Source organism: Neoarius graeffei, chromosome 12 (assembly GCF_027579695.1).
Source record: "Neoarius graeffei isolate fNeoGra1 chromosome 12, fNeoGra1.pri, whole genome shotgun sequence".
NCBI lineage: Eukaryota > Metazoa > Chordata > Actinopteri > Siluriformes > Ariidae > Neoarius > Neoarius graeffei.
The window spans coordinates 13718783-13738730 of record NC_083580.1 but is presented as its reverse complement, the minus strand read 5'-3'; the positions used below and the strand labels follow the sequence as shown (position 1 = coordinate 13738730).

Below are 19948 nucleotides of genomic sequence, written 5' to 3'. Positions count from 1 at the left end.
CTCATACTGAAAAACTAAAAGCCTTTTATTAATTGGCCTTTAGCAATATGTCCTATTCTTAATTAGCACAAAACAGTACATAATTGAAAGAAAGGCTTAACATGGGTTTTAATTTGTTTTTCTGGGTGATGAAATGTTTTAAAATGTTGAAAACTTAATAAATGCCAAAACTGAAAATTGCCGAAAATTCCCAATATTCCGGGGCCCTTCAAAATTCCTGGAAACTTTCCGGGAAAGTTTCCAAAATTCCCGGAAACTTTCCACCCCTTTGCAACCCTACTTCCCAGCCACAGAATGGCCTGATATTTTGTGATATATTACAGAAATAAACATATATCACAACGACCAAATTTCAGAGGGAACTAAATTTCACTGATTTTATGAAATTCGAAAGGTCATCTAGCTTTAACCAATACTCTTTTTTTTTTATTTTATTACCTCTGCCAACTGTGTTGGAGGAAGTTATGTTTGCGCCTCTGTTTGTTTTTCTGTTCCCAGCATAACTCAAAAAGTAGTGAACGGATTTTGATGAAATTTTGAGGAAATGTGAGCCGGGGACAAGGAGCAATTGATTCAACTTTGATGCAAATCCAGATTTGTACGTGGATCCATGCATGCTACCGAGTGCATACCTTCCAGCTAAGTATAGAAATTTACACATATTTAAGTCTTGTGCATAAATAAATGTATATTTCTAAAAAAAAAAAAAAAGTTTAAATACAAAAAAAAAGTGCCAGCAAGGTTTCTTCACTCAGATGACAAAAAAAAATTGTGATATCTTTTTCTTTGGAAAAACTCTGCATTCACTTGTAGTGTTTTGCTTTCAGACCGCATCACAACACCCTCCTGTATCACTTACCGTACTTTTATTTCTTGCTTTAAAACTTTAAAACTGGACGAAAATACGCAAAGAGCGATAGTGGTCGTGTAGATTCTCTTAAATCTTTAATCACACATATTCCTGCTGAGTTAAATTAACTGCGTGCGCTGGAGAGAGACAAAGTGTCTGACAGGGGCTTTGTAATGAAATTACATAAAGGACATTTTCCTTTTAAAGATTACGCCAATTATCTGTGTGCGCGTTTTCCCCACAGCAGCTCACGTTTGAGCACTGACCTGTAATTAATCAAATCGTACCAGCAAGCCCGTCTGCAATTACTCAAGCAATTATCTTTTTTTTTATTTGAAATGTTTGCCTTGAGTCTTTAAATATGTGCCAATGGAAAATTAAATAGTTGTTTGTACACTTCTAAAGAGAGCGCTGTTTATCACTGTAATCAAGCCCTGAAATTATGGTATGAAATCCTGGTGGCTAAATTTAAAATGATTTCCATAACGGTTAAGATGTGATATTGGAGTCGGATGATTTGTACACTAAACAGTATTCACACGCACTGCAAAGAAGTCCAGTACATGACAGTGAAGCCAAAGAGGTTTTGTAATATAATGACGTTAAACTGAATCATGCAGGAATTACAGTACACGCACCAGTGTGTATCAAACTAAGTGTATGCACATCAACCCTTCTTCATTTCCTTACCCGTGTCCCTTTTTACTTTTCTATTCATTACATTCAGGCAAACAAACACTCAAACATAACCCGCAGAACTCACTGCTTGCAGGCTGCATCAGCTTTATCGACAAGTGCTGTTTTCCACATAAATCTCATGCTGTTGCATGGAACCTGGTAACCTTGTGTTGCATTACCTTGTCTTGACCACTTTATTTTTTCTCCATCATGTCCCTCTCATTTTTCTTTTAGGCTCTTTTAAAAGCCTGAAACATTCAGGGTTTTTTTTTTTTCAGAATATTACGTCCCCCCCCCCCCCCCCCGAAGGTTCTTATTTCTTTGAAGGCGATGTGGTAGTAAAAAGAAAGCGACGAATGGAATGAAAGTGCATGCGTTCTTATGTTCTGTTCAAACCAGGGCTTTGAACCGGTTCAAGGAACAAAAACGAAAACCGGGAACTTTTTCTATTTCACATGGAACAGAAACGAAACCAGAAACTTTATTATTTTTTATGTTCCGGAACAGAAACGCTTATTAAAAATAATGGTAACCGGTTAATACCGGTTTTTATTTCGTTCCTCAAAGTTTCCGTAGCCTACAAATAAAAAAGCCATTCTTCTCCTGCGCAAGTTTCTATGACCCGCTGGGGTTCACTTCCTGTGTGACGTTCGCTGACTGAATGGAGAGAGCGGGAAGGTGGACTACTATCACGTCTCGTGTCTGAGCAAAGAAGAGCCTGAACGATGCAACCTCCCTATTGGCTGTTTGTAAAAATGTATCAATTGTTGCCCTTCCCACGGGAATCATCGCGGGCTCGAGAGACGAGACCTGACGAGTTAGTTCGTTGGTAGCAGAACAAAATGTCTGGACACAAATCGGGTTTTCAGAAAAGGAAAGAAAATAAACGGAGGGTTGAAAATACAAAAAAGGAGGCAGAAAATGCAAAACGAGTTTTAAGGTAGGACAAATGGTTAGTTTTCTGAGGCAGCCCGCCGTGGCTGCAGGCTTCCAGTTGTGTCATTGAATGGTTACTTTTCTGAGGCAGCCCGCCGTGGCTGCCTGCAGGCTTATTTATTATAGCCCATTTAGTTAAAATAGTTGATATAAAATGTTTATAGTTATAGTTATGTGATGGTTGTCCTGATTTAGACTGGTGGTTTTTTTTTTTTTTTGGGGGGGGGTGCGGGGTGCACGATGTTGCACCCGGGTCCAGATTAGGGCAGAACCGGCCCTGGCTACATTTCAGGTGTAGTTTGTTTTATGTATGTATGTACTTGCATAGATGTGTACTTGGTCTTCCAATATGGCGCCTAACAAAATCTCGCGGCGCGGTGACGTCATGCGGTAGCCCTCTATAGGGCCTAACACACTAAACGAATTATCTTTCATTTTTGGCACTTTTTCTGTTTGTGTAGATGGGAAGACATACTGAGAATCCAAATCGCCAACATTTGAAATAATAATTGTTTTGAATTATTTCTTGTCTTATTTAATGAAGGTTGTAATAGAATTAGCCTACATTTGGCTTAAGCTGGATGAGACAGAGACATAACTTTATAGCCATTTGTTAAACTGCTGACAGGGAACGTAATTAACCGTTCCGGGAACGAAATTTTTTTGTTCTAACCGGTTCGGGAACGTCTATTTAATGGTGGAACCCAAAAGCGGAAACGTTAAAATTCCGTTTCTGTTCGGAACGAACCAATAGGAAAAAAATTCTGGTTCAAAGCCCTGGTTCAAACACAATGTGGGCATCTTTGCTGAGGATGCAGCTTACTGGGCATACCGTACGTACAGTAGAGATACACTCACCAGCCACTTTATTATGAACACCGTGCTATTAGTAGGTCGGACCCTGTTTTGCTTTCAGAAGAACCTGGCATGGATTCCAGAAGGAGTTGGAAACATGAGATTCCGGCCTTTGTTAACATGACTGCATCACATAATTCGGTCAATTTTATATTCATGCTGTGAATCTCTGGATCTTCCTGATCCCAAGGGGATCTACATTCTTCAATTGCGGTGACTGGAGAGGCTAGCAAATTACACTCAACTGAATTACACTTGTAACGTTCATAGAACCATAATCTGTGATTGGTTGAAGAGAGCAACTGGACTTGCTTGACAATTCTTGAAAATGTTTCGCCTCTCTCCGAAAGGCATCCTCAGTTCTGTCTGACTACCAGGGAGTATCCAGTATTTATCCTCTCATGGATCATCATAGAATCCGAATCAGAATGCTGATGGCTGCAATGTAGGTGGCCGATGTCATAGACCCCCACCTCTGTTCAATGATGGTCGTTCCAGGTTGACAAAAATGAACGATCCTCTCTGGCTAAGATGTCTGCCAGTTTTCTGGAAGTCCTCTCATACCCCCGCACCAGTCGAAGGGATCTCATCCCAAAGTGCGTAGAAACATATCTGTGAAGAAACTCAGTCGTCCAGGTACATAGTAATCTGTGATTGGTTGAAGAGAGCAACTGGACTTGCTTGACAATTCTTGAAAACATTTTAAAATGAGAGGACTTCCAGAAAACTGGCAGACATCTTAGCCAGAGAGGATCGTTCATTTTTGTCAACCTGGAACGACCATCATTGAACAGAAGTGGGGGTCTATGACATCGGCCACCTACATTGCAGCCATCAGCATTCTGATTCGGATTCTATGATGATCCATGAGAGGATAAATACTGGAACTCCCTGGTAGTCAGACAGAACTGAGGATGCCTTTCGGAGGAGAGGCGAAACGTTTTCAAGAATTGTCAAGCAAGTCCAGTTGCTCTCTTCAACCAATCACAGATTACTATGTACCTGGACGACTGAGTTTCTTCACAGATATGTTCATAGAACCATGTAACATACTGGATGTAGCTATTACTGCATGAAATGGGTACACTGTGACCATAAATGGATGCATGTGGTCAGTAGCAATACTCCGACAGGTTCGTTTCTGGTTGAGAGTACGCTGTGCACATTTTGGCTGCCGCTTCTCGCCGGAGCGTTTTCTTTTTCTTTTCTTTTTTCTTTCTGTGTTTGTATGGTTTGATGTTTATTCTTTGTTTAAATGTTTTGTCCACCGGTTGTGGCGCAGCTCCAGACCTAGTTTTGGGCGTCGGTTTCATCAGGCCTTGGTCCGCCATGGGTGCTGAGTGTTCAGCTTGCGATGGACCGCAGTGAGCTCATTGTTCTCTTTTACATCGGAGTTGCCCAGCGCTCTGTGCGGCGGTGCTTCTGTGCTCGCTTTCTGGATTCTGAGTGCGGTTTTCCAAGCACTGTTGCTCGATGGCGTCATAGTGGATATGCAGGCGGTGTGGGATTTGCCCTCGTGCGCCTTTTGGTGTGACTGTGGCCAGCTACACCACTGGAGTTACATCCTGAACTCTTTTGGTGGACTTTTTTTTTTTTTGTAATTGTAAAGTGACCTTGGGTGTGAGAAAGGCACTAGAAAAGTTGTTATTATTACCATCATTATTTTGTATCATTCAAATGGTGTTCAATTGATGGCTCAAAGGGGCCCAGGTGTGTGCCAAGAAAGCATTCCCCACATCATTACACCACCACCACCACCAGCAGCAGCTTGAACCGCTGACACCAGGTTTGGTTCATTGTTCACGCTATTGATGTCAAATTACGATTCTACTTTTCCAACTGGCCAGTTTCAATAAGCCCGTGCCCATTGTAGCCTAAGATTCTTGTCTGACAGGAATAGAACCTGAGCTGGTCTTTTTCTGTTGAAGCTGAGCCACCTTAAGACTGGTGATGTCTTGTGCATTCCGAGATGCTTTTTCTGCTCACCATGATTGTAAAGAGTGGCTATTTTACTTATGATAGCTTTCCTGTCAACGTTAACCGTTCTGGCAATTCTCTGACCTCTCTCGTAAACAAGGCATTTCTACCTGCCACTCCCTGAATATTTGTGGTTTTTTTGCACCATTCTGTATAAACTCTAGAGACTTATGTGTGAAAATCATAGATCATCATCAGTTTTGGAAATACTCAAGCCAGCCCATACGACACCAACAACCAAGCCACAGTCAAAGTCACTTGGACCATATCCCCCCCCCCCATTCTGATGTATGATGTGAACACTAACTGAAGCTCACCTGTATTTGCAGGATTTCCTGCATTACACTGCTGCCACATAATTTGCTGATTGTATACTTACATGCGAGTTGGCCTAGTGGTTAGCGTGTCCGCCTCTCGACCGGGAGATCGTGAGTTCGGGTCATACCAAAGACCATCATAAAAATGGTACCTATTACTGTCTGGCAAGGGATGCTGCACTACAGATGCGAGTAGGGAAGTCAAGCTCTCGCGGTTACCAGAGGACTAGCCCCCCACTGTAACCCTAGCTGTATAGGCGAGAGGCCGAGGGCTACTGAAACGGAGATTGGCGCAGGACCCATACACCTTAAAGGGACAGGAGACTGCCTGGGAAGACCAGATTCTAGCGTGAGAGGGACTTTGACTTGATACTTACATGAATGAGGGCGCTCACAGATGTGATTGACGTGTACACTGCCAGTCAGAGGTTTTTGAAGTAGAACCTGGAGTTTCTTGTTACAGTTCAATCACTATTATAGCCACAGATCAAGCAAAAAATAAGGAAAGCTAAATCTTTGTCAATCTTAACTGCTCACTCAGATCCTTAATTTGAGGGCCTCTAAATTACTGCTTTATTAAAGACAAACACACTTTTAGGGTAAAGCCATTTTTCGTTTCCGGTTGAGAGTACGTCGTGCGTGTTTTGGCTGTCGCTTCTCACCGGAGCTTCTTTATTTTATTTCTTTTTCTATTTTTTTTCTGTGTGTTTGTGTAGTTTGATGTTTGTTTGAGTGTTTTGTCCGCCGGTTGTGGTGTAGCTCCGGACCCAGTTTTGGGTGTCGGTTCCCTCCAGGCCTTGGTTCGCCGTGGGTGATGCCTGCGCTCCCAGCTGTGGACTGCAGTGAGCTCGTTGCTCATTTTACATCGTGGTTGTCCAGTGCTCTGCGCTTTGATGCTCGGCGTGATGTTCTGAGCGATGTTGCTCGGTGGTGTCACGGCGGCTGTGCAGGCGGTTTGGGACACACCAGCGCTCTGCGTGGCGGAGCTTTTCTGCTTGCTTTGTGGATCCATGGCGTGGTGTTGAGCGGTGTTGCTGGTGGCGTCACGGCGGCAGTGCTGGAGATGTGGGACTTGTTTTCGTGCACCTTTTGGTGGGACTGTGGTTGCTACACCACGGGAATTACATCCTGACCCCTACTTGGTGGACTTTTTACTTTTTATTTATTATCTATTTTTTTTTAATTTTGTTTATAATTGTAAAGCGTCCTTGGGTTTTTTGAAAGGCGCTATATAAATTTAACATTATTATTATTATTATTATTAAGCCTGCAGATAAGAGACTCTTACATAGCACGAGCTGAATAAAACTGTAAAACATAAACGTGGTGTGCCGAAAGTACCTAATTACAGCGAGAATGATTTTGATGAATTAAGTCTGTTCTGAGAGCAGGCAGGAAGGTCCCAACCCCATGGATTGAAGGTTGTCAAACAGATATCCATACATCCTTTAGTTTACCAAGCATACAGCAGGAAAAAATGAACTCTAATCAATGAAACTACAGCTAAAACCCACATGTCACAGCCACAACGTCGAGGAATGTCACACCGTGCAGATTTTGACTTCATTCATCAATGTTGAGATTGTTCTGCCTATAATACACCAGGCAACAACCTTCCACCGTGACCTCATTTTCATTTTAATTATTTAGCCAAGAACATTATCATATTGCCATTGTTTTAGTCATTAAAGCACTGCAAACTGACTGAATCTAATCCATTATGCAGCTCAAATACCCAATATACTTTACCACGACTTCATTTTCACCGACACATTCGAAGAGAGAAGCACAACAGCAGATGGCCATTTTATGACTTCAACCAAAACCCTAAATTAGAGCTCTTTCTACATTAATGTACATGCAAAATTTTACGGAGTCATATTTGTAGCAAATCTGCACTGTACTATAAACAATTGGGAGCACAAATACTCAAAATAGCCCTACAGTGCTAATTGCAAATGAAGAAGTGAAAAACATGCCTCTGTTGGGCAGCACTGCTGTGAAAATTGGTGTGTTAACAAGAGGAACGCTGCGCTCACTGCACTCAGATGGAGAGACGGCGCACTCACCTTTCCTGACGCTGAAGCCCCCTGATCCATAGAAAGACTACAGGAGAGAAAGAAATAACAAGAAATCAATACTGTGACAGGAAAGCACTCCGGAGAAATTCAAAACCAGCGACTAACCAAAAGTGTGTGTGTGTGGGGGGGGAACGACGACAGTGTAAATATGCCCGTGATTAAACTGGCCAGTTTTCATCTTCTGACAATGATGGGAAACTGTAATTATGAAAGAATGGCAGTTTTACAGTACACTAAGGCTGCATAATAATAACAACAACAACAAAAATGCATACCGCAAGTATATTGCTACACATTGCAATGACATAATTGAATACGAGGAAACTCTCAATTCAATTAGATTTTATTGCTGGGTGCCATGATATGACTATAAAGTAATTCTTTATGCAGCGGTTTTTATTTCCTAGACCCTGCTTTATGAATTCTTTACACTATATCAACTATATTATCCATTATTAGAAACACTAGGCTTAATGTATCTTTATTAGGGTTATCAAAAGACGTTGTGCAAAGTTACATATTTCAGACTAAAATCCGACAAATGAACACCCTGTATTTGACTTAGTGACTTAATAGAAGTCTATCACAAAGGAAGCATTTCCTCATCTTTTTGGTGAAATGATATGGCTGTTGGATGGAGGAGAAACTGCTCTGAATGAATCTCTGTTGATTGTGGTAAACTCGTAAAATGATCAGAAAATGTGAGTGATGAAACGCATTAGAAACAGATTATTTGACAGATAATTCATTCTAAAAAGCAAATAAGCTTTTTTTTTTTTTTAAAGCACGCTACAAAGGTTTACAAGGCATCTGAGTGGCCTCGAGGTGAGCAATTTTGTAAAATAGTATTTTCCCGTTTCTTTTCCCCCCAGAAGCAAAGTGGTAAAGTTAATTAGATTAGATTAGATTCACTTTATTCATCCCACATCGGGGAAATTCACGTGTTACAGTAGCAAGAAAATGTCAAACAGATAACAAATAAAACTGAAATAAAAATTAGACAAACGAAGGATTAAATACAGAGAGCTATTTGCATTATCTACCGTGAAAAAAGTATAGAAAAATTGCCTTATTGAGAGGCTCGGAAAAATTGCACATTACAGGTAGACTCTGTATAAATACACACACACACACATATATACATAAATAATATTTATATATAATATATAAGTATTAGTGCTGTCAAAAATGTCGAGTTATTAACGCGTTAACTTGACTCCATTTTAACGGCGATAATTTTTTTATCGCGAGATTAACGCTCTGTGACATGATGTAGGTTTTTCATAAGCTTTTGAAACTGCCAGGAACTTGGAACAGAGACTTTGCTTAGAAAAACGATAGCAGCTAGACTGTAATGCCACACCCCGCACAGCCAGAGTCCTCTGCCCCCCCCAAAGAACCAGCGCGGGCAGGGCGCGCTAGTAGAGATGGGATTTATGGCTCTTTGATGGGATCCGCATCTTTGTGATCCGTTCTTTGAAAAGAGCCGTTCAAAAGACTGGCTCATTTGGCTCTTTTTAAATATTTATTCAGTTTTAAGAAGACAGCGTCTAAAGAAGCCAGATCCCTCTGAACTGTAAACTCAATGCTATCCCAGAAATCCTTCCTGTAATATGCAAATTTGGCCGCCTCTGATTGGACAGCGTGACGCATCAACAGGCAGAAAGTGTAAAAGTACAAAATGTGTTAAGTGAGCTGAAACAGTAAAGATCAGATTCAATGCAATATTTATTAACGAACAACTTAAAGTTAATATAATAGTGTACTTTATATTATAATCAAGCATGTCAAGCCTACCATCTCTGTGTAACCTGTCTCTCTGATTAGACTAACTCAAGCAGTAGATCACTTCACTCATGGTTCTTTTGCTAGCCCCGCCCCGGTGCTCGGCTTAGGTTTCACTTTGCAGTGGCTGTGTCAAGACGTGTTATGCTTTGCAATAAAAAAAACATTGGTACAAAGCAAGCCCATTCACATTTTTATGCTGATAAGAGAATTACAATGGTTTTTCATGTGACAAAAATGTGCGATTAAATTGCGATTAATCGTGAGCTAACTATGACAGTCGCGACATTAATCGCGATTAAATATTTTAATCGCTTGACAGCACTAATAAGTATGCATAAAAATAGTTTAGGGCCTATATTAATTGCACATAATAATTGCATCGATGAGAGATGGCAAAGGTAGTAGTGGTGAAGTAGTGCAAAATATAACGACAAACAGGTTATTGGTGCTACGTTACAAGTTGTGGGTGTTATACAGTCTGACAGCAGTAGGTATGAATGACCCGCGGTATCTCTCCTTCTTACACCGTGGGTGTAGCAGTCTACTACTAAACGAGCTGCTTAAAGCCCCCACAGCCTCATGTAGGGGGTGAGAGGGGTTATCCATGATTGAGGTCAGCTTGGCTAACATCCTCCTCTCACCCACCACCTCAAAGGAGTCCAGAGGACAGTCCAAGACTGAGCCAGCCCTTCTGACCTGTTTCTTCCTGTCCCTCTCTGAACTTCCACAGCCTCAGCAGACCACAGCGTAGAAAATCACTGATGCTACCACAGAGTCATAAAAAGTCCTAAGCAGTGTCCTGCACACACCAAAAGACCTCAGTCTTCTCAAGAGGTGGAGACAACTTTGGCCCTTCTTGTACAGGACATCTGTGTTGTTAGTCCAGTCCAGTTTGCTGTTGAGGTGAACACCCAGGTATGAACACCCAGGTAATACAGTGCTTGCAGTCAGATCCATAAATATTTAGACCCTGAGAAAGTTACTGCTATTTTAAAGCTGTCTACTAGAGCATACTGGAGTTGGAATTAAATAATTAACAGTTATTCCACGAAATCGAGTCGTACATGAGCTGACAGCTGACGAGGCACGTAGCGCTAAGTTGGCTATCAGCCATGTATGACGAGATTGAGTGGAATAACTGTTTTATTCTATCCACAATCACTGGATTTTGAGAAACAGAGCGTTTTTATTTTTTGCAAATTCGATAAATAAAAACTTTATACAAAACGTCCGACAAAATCATTTCCGCTTGGAATGTAAACAAACCGGCGAAATGACCGTAGCATTTTGCTTTTCTCTACTCATGGTATACGAGCTGATAGCCTAATAGTAGAGTAGCCAATCAGAGTGCGCGACTGCTCATATCCACTGAATGTGGATCTCATCTCATCTCATTATCTCTAGCCGCTTTATCCTGTTCTACAGGGTCGCAGGCAAGCTGGAGCCTATCCCAGCTGACTACGGGCGAAAGGCGGGGTACACCCTGGGCAAGTCGCCAGGTCATCGCAGGGCTGACACATAGACACAGACAACCATTCACACCTACGGTCAATTTAGAGTCACCAGTTAACCTAACCTGCATGTCTTTGGACTGTGGGGGAAACCGGAGCACCCGGAGGAAACCCACGCGGACACGGGGAGAACATGCAAACTCCACACAGAAAGGCCCTCGCCAGCCACGGGGCTCAAACCCGGACCTTCTTGCTGTGAGGCGACAGCGCTAACCACTACACCACCGTGCCGCCTGAATGTGGATAGAATAATGAATATTATGTGCAGACTTTCATCTTTTTGATGATATTTATATCCAAATTTGGTGAACGATGGAGGAATTACGGCACTTTGAGTATGTGGTTCCACTCCATTTTAAGGAACCAGCATAATCATAAAGTAAATTGTCATTTAGTGTAGTCAATGACTGCCTGAACTCTGGAACCCATACACAACTAGATGCTGGGTTTCTTTCCTTATAATACACTGTGCCACACCTTTACTGCAGCTGTCTTCAGTTCTGACTTGTTCTTGGGGCGTTTTGCCTTCAGGAAGTGAAATGCATGCTCAGTTGGATTCAGGTCAGGTGATTGATTTGGCCATTGCAGAACATTCCACTTCTTTGCCTTCAAAAATTCTAGGGTTGCTTTTGAAGTACCTTGGGTTTTTGCTCATTTGCACTGTGAAGCACCATCCAATGAGCTGTGAAGCATGAGGCTGAATTTGAAAAGATAATATTGTCCTATTCACTTCAGGGTTCATTCGGCTGCTTTTGTCAGCAGCAGCAACATCGATAAATACAAGCGAGCCAGATCCATTGGTAGCCATATATGCCATAAGATGAGGTTGTACTGTATGCATCGGATTATGAGCAGATCTTTCCTTTCTCCATACTCTTCTCTGCTCATTGTCTCACCTGTCAACAGGATGTTGTTTCAGACCTGTACAGGCTTTATAAAATGCTTCTTGCACATTCTAATCTGGTTTTCCTGTTTCTGAGTTTTGTCAATGGTTTACATCTTACAGTAAAACCTCTGTATTTACCTCGTGAAATCTTCTCTTGGTTGTTGACTGACACAGATCCACCTACATCCAGGGTGTGTTCTTGATCTGCCCAACTGTCATAAAGGGGGTTTTCTTCACAGGGGAAAGAATTACTTTGTCATCCACCACAGTTGTTTTCCACATTTTTCCAGCAGATTGTTTGCAGTTGTAGGGTGTTAATGTAAGATATCTTATGCAAATATCACAGACTGAAAGGTGAACCATCATAGTTTCTTGCATGGTAGAACTTCTGCTGCACTTAACTCTATACAGTGGTGCTTGAAAGTTTGTGAACCCTTTAGAATTTTCTATATTTCTGCATAAATATGACCTAAAACATCATCAGATTTTCACACAAGTCCTAAAAGTAGATAAAGAGAACCCAGTTAAACAAATGAGACAAAAATATTATACTCGGTCATTTATTTATTGAGGAAAATGATCCAATATTACATATCTGTGAGTGGCAAAAGTTTCTCCAAACATAACGCTTCTCATTTAAACCAAGAAGTTCTATTTTGGTCTCATCCGTCCATAAAACATTTTTTCAATAGCCTTCTGGCTTGTCCACACGATCTTTAGCAAACTGCAGATGAGCAGCAATGTTCTTTTTGGAGAGCAGTGGCTTTCTCCTTGCAACCCTGACATGCACACCATTGTTGTTCAGTGTTCTCCTGATGGTGGACTCATGAACATTTAACATTAGCCAATGTGAGAGAGGCCTTCAGTTGCTTAGAAGTTACCCTGGGGTCCTTTGTGACCTCGCCAACTATTACACACCTTGCTCTTGGAATGATCTTTGTTGGTCGACCACTCCTGGGGAGGGTAACAATGGTCTTGAATTTCCACCATTTGTAACACAATCTGTTTGACTGTGGATTGGCGAACGGCCAAACCCTTTAGAGATGGTTTTGTAACCTTTTCCAGCCTGATGAGCATCAACAACGCTTTTTCTGAGGTCCTCAGAAATCTCCTTTGTTCGTGCCATGATACACTTCCACAAACATGTGTTGTGAAGATCAGACTTTGATAGATCCCTGTTCTTTAACCCTTTGATGCAAAACATATGCACACCCCTTCTAATGCACAACATGGGTCAAAAATGACCCGCATTCATTTTCCAGGTTATTTCATGCTGACTGAGTTTTTCTTTGCTCTATCTTTTGAAATCAATTTATTTTATGATTGAATATTCCAAGTATTCTTTAAATATCTTGTTTTTAATTACCACAAATCATTAATTTAATTTTTTCTTTCCTACTTTATGAACAAAAATACTTTTTATATTACTACACATGGGTCATCCAATTGTGATTTAAAATTAAATGTCTTAATACTATAATAATAATTTGTTTCAAGTAATTACTTTAGCAGTGAATGGGGCCAGTTATTTATTTATTAACTATGTAGTTAGCTAAGCCAACTACAATACAATTAGCTAACTAAAGTAGAATATGTCAACAGCTCGGTAGCTAATAGTAATTACTTGTAACTTTCTGACAAGTAATCTACTCACTCTCAAGGGAACCTAAACATAATCCATTTTTTTCTAAGGTAATGTTAGAACAATTGAAAAACATTCCTTCCATGTATGAGATGGGCAAAGGGCGCTGTGCTGAGCTGTGAAATGTCTGACACAAGCACAATTCACAGTTCCCACCAAACGCTGGAGTAAATGCATGCGGGTCAGTTCTGACCCATGTGTGTAAACTTGATGTAGAATTACAAAAGCTGTGCTTGTTCATAACTTCAGAAAGGAAAAATAAAAATGATGATTTGTGCTAAACAAAAACGATATTTACTGCATATTTGGAAAAGTAAATGACAAAATGAATTTATTTCAAAAGTATATCATAGAAACACTCAGCCATACATGAAATAACCTGGAAAATGAATGCAGGTCGTTTTTGACCCATGTTGTGCATTAGAAGGGTAGTGATACAAAAAGGGGTTTTATTCAAAAAGTAAGAAAGGAAAAAATAAAATAAGGATGTATGATGATCAAAAACAAGTTAATTGAGGAATACCTTGAATACTGAATGATGGAATTAATTTATTGCAAAGATATAGAAGATAAAAACTCAGCCGGGTCACTTTTGACCCATGTTTTGCATCAAAGGGTTAAATAAAACAGGGTGCCCACTCACACCTGATTGTCATCCCACTGATTGAAAACACCTGACTCTAATTTCACCTTCAAATTAACTGCAAATCCTAGAGGTTCATATACTTTTGACACTCACAGATATGTCATATTGGATCATTTTTCTCAATAAATAAATGACCAAGTATAATATTTTTGTCTCATTTGTTTAACTGGGTTCTCTTTATCTACTTTTAGGACTCGTGTGAAAATCTGATGATGTTTTAGGTCATATTTACGCAGAAATCTAGAAAATTCTAAAGGCTTCACAAACTTTCAAGCACCACTGTACATCATCTGCACTGACAGTGACAACTTGACGTTTCTGAGAAGGTGTTCTCTGGAATGCATGAAACTGCAAATCCTGGATAGTCATGAGAAGAAAAGGATTTAAGTTCAAGTATTTGCTGCATGTCAGCAAATGAGAGAATCCTACACTCCTTCTCCAGCATTATAAATAAGCCACATTCTGCAGCACTGATTGAAACCATAACAGTATGAATGCGACTCGTCCTCTGGGACTGTGGTCCGTTCTGTGTAGGTGTTCCTCACTCCAACAGAGCCAGGAAGTAAGCTAATAAACGGTCCCTTACAAAACGCCACCTTGCATTTTTCCCTGGCTTGCAAGTACAGCTAAACCTCCATCAGCCACATTCCATTAAAACTGATGGTTAACGTGTTTGCACTGGACACAAATGGCTATTTACCAACCACCTCGCTATAAACACACACATATGTATTTATAGACCTGCACACACTTCACTTAAAATAATACCTGGGAGATGCCTGAGGAATAAAAGCATTGATCTGGGTTCCATGCTTAACTTCATGTTTCAGGAGAGCACACCGCTGTATTATGAGCAGGCTGCAGCATTTTCACAACACTTTTCTGCCATAGGACTACTGGGGGATTGTGTAGATGTGGCAAGATAGAAAAATACAAGGAGAAATAGCTAATCACTAGGCCTGCTCTTAAGATGGGGATTTAAACCCAGCCTTGGAGAAGCTCCAGGACTCAAATTAAATCAGCATGTCTAAGCATAGAATTGCCAATTTATTAAGCCTGAACACCCACAGACTGTTTACTCAGGCAGAGACACAAGTGAAAAAAACATAAACTCGCAAAGTTAACAGGCAGAAAATAGATGACAGTGTTGCCAGTGAGGCTTCGAACAAAATGCCTGTGAAATAGATAAAGGATGATATTTAGACAATGTATATTGTACATTAGCACAAAATATCACCTTATTTCAGCCTGTAGGATTTATTTGGTAGTAACGACTAGATTTGAAACAAATGTACTGGCAGTTGTAAATTTCCCTCAGCAGTACATGATACTGTACGGGGCGGCACGGTGGTGTAGTGGTTAGCGCTGTCGCCTCACAGCAAGAAGGTCCGGGTTCGAGCCCCGTGGCCGGCGAGGGCCTTTCTGTGTGGAGTTTGCATGTTCTCCCCGTGGGTTTCCTCCGGGTGCTCCGGTTTCCCCCACAGTCCAAAGACATGCAGGTTAGGTTAACTGGTGACTCTAAATTGACCGTGAGTGTGAATGGTTGTCTGTGTCTATGTGTCAGCCCTGTGATGACCTGGCGACTTGTCCAGGGTGTACCCCGCCTTTCGCCCGTAGTCAGCTGGGATAGGCTCCAGCTTGCCTGCGACCCTGTAGAACAGGATAAAGCGGCTAGAGATAATGAGATGAGATGAGATGAATACAAGACCACCAGCACCATACATAGCGCTTCTATAGCCACAACGAACAATTTCTTGACCCACTTCCCCGACGACACGCAAGGACATGAGCAATGATGCGTTGCCAGTCTCCCGACCAAGACTCAGCAAGAATTTATGGCACTATAATTGCAAAATCTGACATGTTGACCATTGTGAAAGACAAAAATATCATGTATTTTGATCCTGGCATTAGTTTTCCATTTTCAACTGAGTAAAACAGTCAGAGCAAATGCGTAGAAATGTTTGCCGTATCAGCACTGGTGTATAGTACTCTTATGTGGTACATTTGGTACACTGTAATGTTTCCATCCACCACCCACTGGCCATCAGCATCGTAATTTCCCAGGAAGGATAAAGTGCCAACATGCAGCAGAAGTGAAATATTTGGGGCAATTTTCCAGTTTCTGCTTGCTGCTCACCGTAAGCCCTGCTGTTTTAATGAACTAATACATTAATACTCTGCCTGTCTAACAGAGTGCTTAGGAGAAACATGTTTTATAAACTCCAGTAGCCTCTCTTGACTTGAGAGAAAGCTACTTTTTCAGAGGAGGTGGTGTGGGATTGATTAAGATTAGATGTTAATTACTGTGTACTACATCCCTTACCTACACATTCCTTCAAACAGATCCTGCCCGAAGAAATGGAACCTCTTCTGAAATAATCAATGCTTCCATTAGCAATGGCGATGTACCTACATCTTTTAAACTAGCAGGTACCAAACCCCTGATTCAAAAAACCTGACCTCAACCCCTGTCAGCTGTCCAACTATAGGCCAATATTAAACCTCTCAAAGATCCGAGAAAAAGATTTTAGCACAGCAGTTATGCTCATACCTACAGTACCAGTCAAAAGTTTGGACATCCTGACTCATGCAGCAAAGAGTAAATAATAAAAATACACTAAATAGTGTTCAAGTATTGTACTTCTTCCCACTCCTTTTTCGAACAATGTGCGGTGTAATGTAATGTCTTAGCTCTTTATGTATTTTATTTATTAATTTTTTTTTCACTTTCTTGTTTTCTTTCTTTTGTATGTACAAATAGCTACATACATTTTTTTTATACATGTTCGAAATAAAAATAAATTCAATTCAATTCAATAAATAGCCCTATTCGACGACTACAGTAATCCATATTCTGTCAAGAACTGCTCAACTCAGTAAAGATAAACGACAGTCCATCATTACTTTAAGACATGAAGTGTCTTAATTAAAAACAGATTAAGTTAAAAAACAACAACAACACAGAATTAGAACGTGTCCCCGAACCTTTGACTGGCACTGTACATATGAATAACATTCATGAAATGTATCAGTCAGGATTTAGGCCTCATCATAGCACAAAGGTAGCACTGGTTAAAGTAGCAAATGACCTACTACTGGCCTCTGATCAGGGTTGTGTCGCCTTGCTTGTGTTGCTTGACCTTAGTGCAACTTTTGACACAACTGATCATACTATTCTCCTTGAAAGACTAGAAAACGTTGTTGGAGTTAAAGGAATGCCGCCCATGTATTATCACTGCGTAGACTTCTCTATATACACCAAATAAAGTTTTGTGTTCCACAAGGTTCTGTTTTAGGCCCACTGCTGTTTTCTTTATATATGCTTCCTCTGGGTAATAGTATTCCTAGCATGGTATTAGCTTTCATTTTTATGCTGATGACATATAGTTGTATCTTTCAGCAAAGCCAGATTAGAGACACCAGCTTAATAAAACTGAGGAATGTGCCAAGGACATTAGCCACTGGATGATTATTAACTTCCTTCTACTTTATTCTGACAAGACTTGTACTGGGACCACCTGCAGCTAGAAGTAAGCTTTCTGTTTATATCGTAACTCTGGATGGCCTTTCTGTTTCATTTTGTGCAGCAGTAAAAGACCTTGGTGTGATTATCCACTCTGGTCTTTCATTTTAAGCTCATGCAGATAATACTGCTAAGATTTAAAAAAAAAAAAAAGTGTCACTACATGATGCAGAAAAGCTAATTCATGCTTTGTTACCTCTAGCTTAGATTATTGTAATGCATTATTGTCTGGATGCTCCAGTAGGTGCATAAACAAGCTCCTGTTAATCCAGAATGCAGTAGAGTGTGTCTTTTCTGGAATCAAAATATCTGACCACATCATCTCTATCTTATCCATACTACATTGACTTACACTCAAATTTTGCATGGATTATAAAAGGTTACTACTGACTTATAAAGTTCTGAATGATCTCGCACCAGAGTGAACTTCTGGTCTTTTATGATCTCCCATGCCTACTCAGATCAAAAAGTGCAGGCCATTTGTTGGTACCTTGAATTTTGAAGGCTATAGCAGGTGGCAGAGCCTTCTCCTACAAAGCCCCACAGCTATAGAACAGCCTCCCAATCGGTGTTCGGGACTCAGACACCATCTCAGTGTCTTATGTCTTAGCTGAAAACATTTGTTTAATCAAGCCTTTTGTTAAAGGAGAACTGAAGGCAAATTTTTTATTCTCAAAATTCTATTTATCTCATTTTATTAAATATAGGAATGTATTTTTGATCGCTATTTTGTCACTGCTATAGCAAGTTATGAGTGTTTGAAATATGCTCTGTAATATCTCAGTCCATATGTCAAAGCGATGGCTGTAAACGAGATTCGCTGAGACCTGTGCGAGACATCGTAGGACGGAAGTAAAACGTACAGCGGAAATCAAAGTGACCGACATCCGACAACGTTGTCAAAAGATGCGTGCGCCCTCTTTCGAATGCTGATGTAATCAAGCCGGAAGTTTTGTTTGTTTTGATAGCAATCAGGAAAGTTTGAAAAAAGTAGGCAGTAATCATCATTTAAACTCGGTTTTTGTGCAATATTTCGTTTGGAAAACAGTTTTCAAAATGGCAGCACTGACACCTGGCTGACACTTCACGTTTTGAAGTCTCACACAAGTCTCATAAAGATCACGTGGATAAGCGACGCCTGCCGTGGACCAAACGAACTAAATTCAACTTGGCTAAAAACCGAATAGGCCGGTAAGTATAATATTTAATTGCAATTAGTTGCCAATACGAGTCACATTATAAGGTTACTAAAACTGAAAACGTACTTGAATAACACGTTAATTAAGAAATAAAGCAAGTTTAAAAATGACTTCAGTTCTCTTTTAATTGCTTTTTATTAGGTAAAGAAACAGATTTGGAAGGTTCTCGGACATGGAGCATTTTGGCAAAATGGGATGTTTTGAAGCTGTTGCCTTGCCATCCACTCTCATACATTCACTCAGGTTGGTTGACTGTGTCCGTGTTACTTTCTGGCTCTCCCTTCTAGTTACGCTGTCACAGTTAGTCTTGTCGGAGTCCCTGCTTGCAGTCAGCACACAATTGACACTGTTCTTAACCATCACATGACAATGAGCATACCTAACAATCTGTGTTTCTTTTTCCCTCTTAAGCTACACAAGCCAGTCCTGAGATACCAGTGATGCTGAGCTCTCCTGCTCTCCAACCTGCCTGATCCATCCCGAATCCTTACTTCTGGCTGGAATTCTCATGACTTTGTCCTGTGCAGGATGGCCCCATATGGATATCTTAAGATGGCTTTGGACTGCCATTGATACAGACAGGTTTGCCATGATGGCTTACGACTACAATTGCCATGATGACATTAATGGCCCTTTTCCACTACCCTTTTTCAGCTCACTTCAGCCCGACACGGCTCGCGTTTCGACTACCTCAGAGCAGCACGACTCAGCTCGCTTCATCCCTACTCAGCACCCAAAACTCGCACGGTTTTGGAGTGGGGCTGAAGCGAGCCGAGCCGAGCCGAGTGGGGCTAGGGGCGTGAGGAGACACTCCCCTGTGCACTGATTGGTGAGGAGGAGTGTCCTCACATGCCCACACACGCCCCGCGAGCACGCTGGGATCTGTAAACACCGTAAACCCGGAAGAAGAAGAATTACGAATTACGAGAATTTCTGAAGTGCGCCTCGCCTCATCTATACGCTCTTGCCAGTATCTGTTGGCGTTGTCGGTGACAACAAGCCACAGCACCAAGACCAGCAACACTAACGACTCCATGTCCTCCATGTTTATTGTTT

The 19948-nt window shown here is 40.9% G+C and overlaps 1 protein-coding gene across 1 annotated transcript in view; it reads right to left on the bottom strand.

The window, feature by feature from the left end:
• whrna (whirlin a) overlaps positions 1 to 19948 on the bottom strand; it is a 386194-nt gene that overhangs the window by 85678 nt on the left and 280568 nt on the right. Inside the window, exon 5 of the mRNA XM_060935544.1 lies at positions 7683 to 7719. Within this exon, the coding sequence (XP_060791527.1) occupies positions 7683 to 7719 (37 nt within the window). The remainder of the gene's footprint in view (positions 1 to 7682; positions 7720 to 19948) is intronic.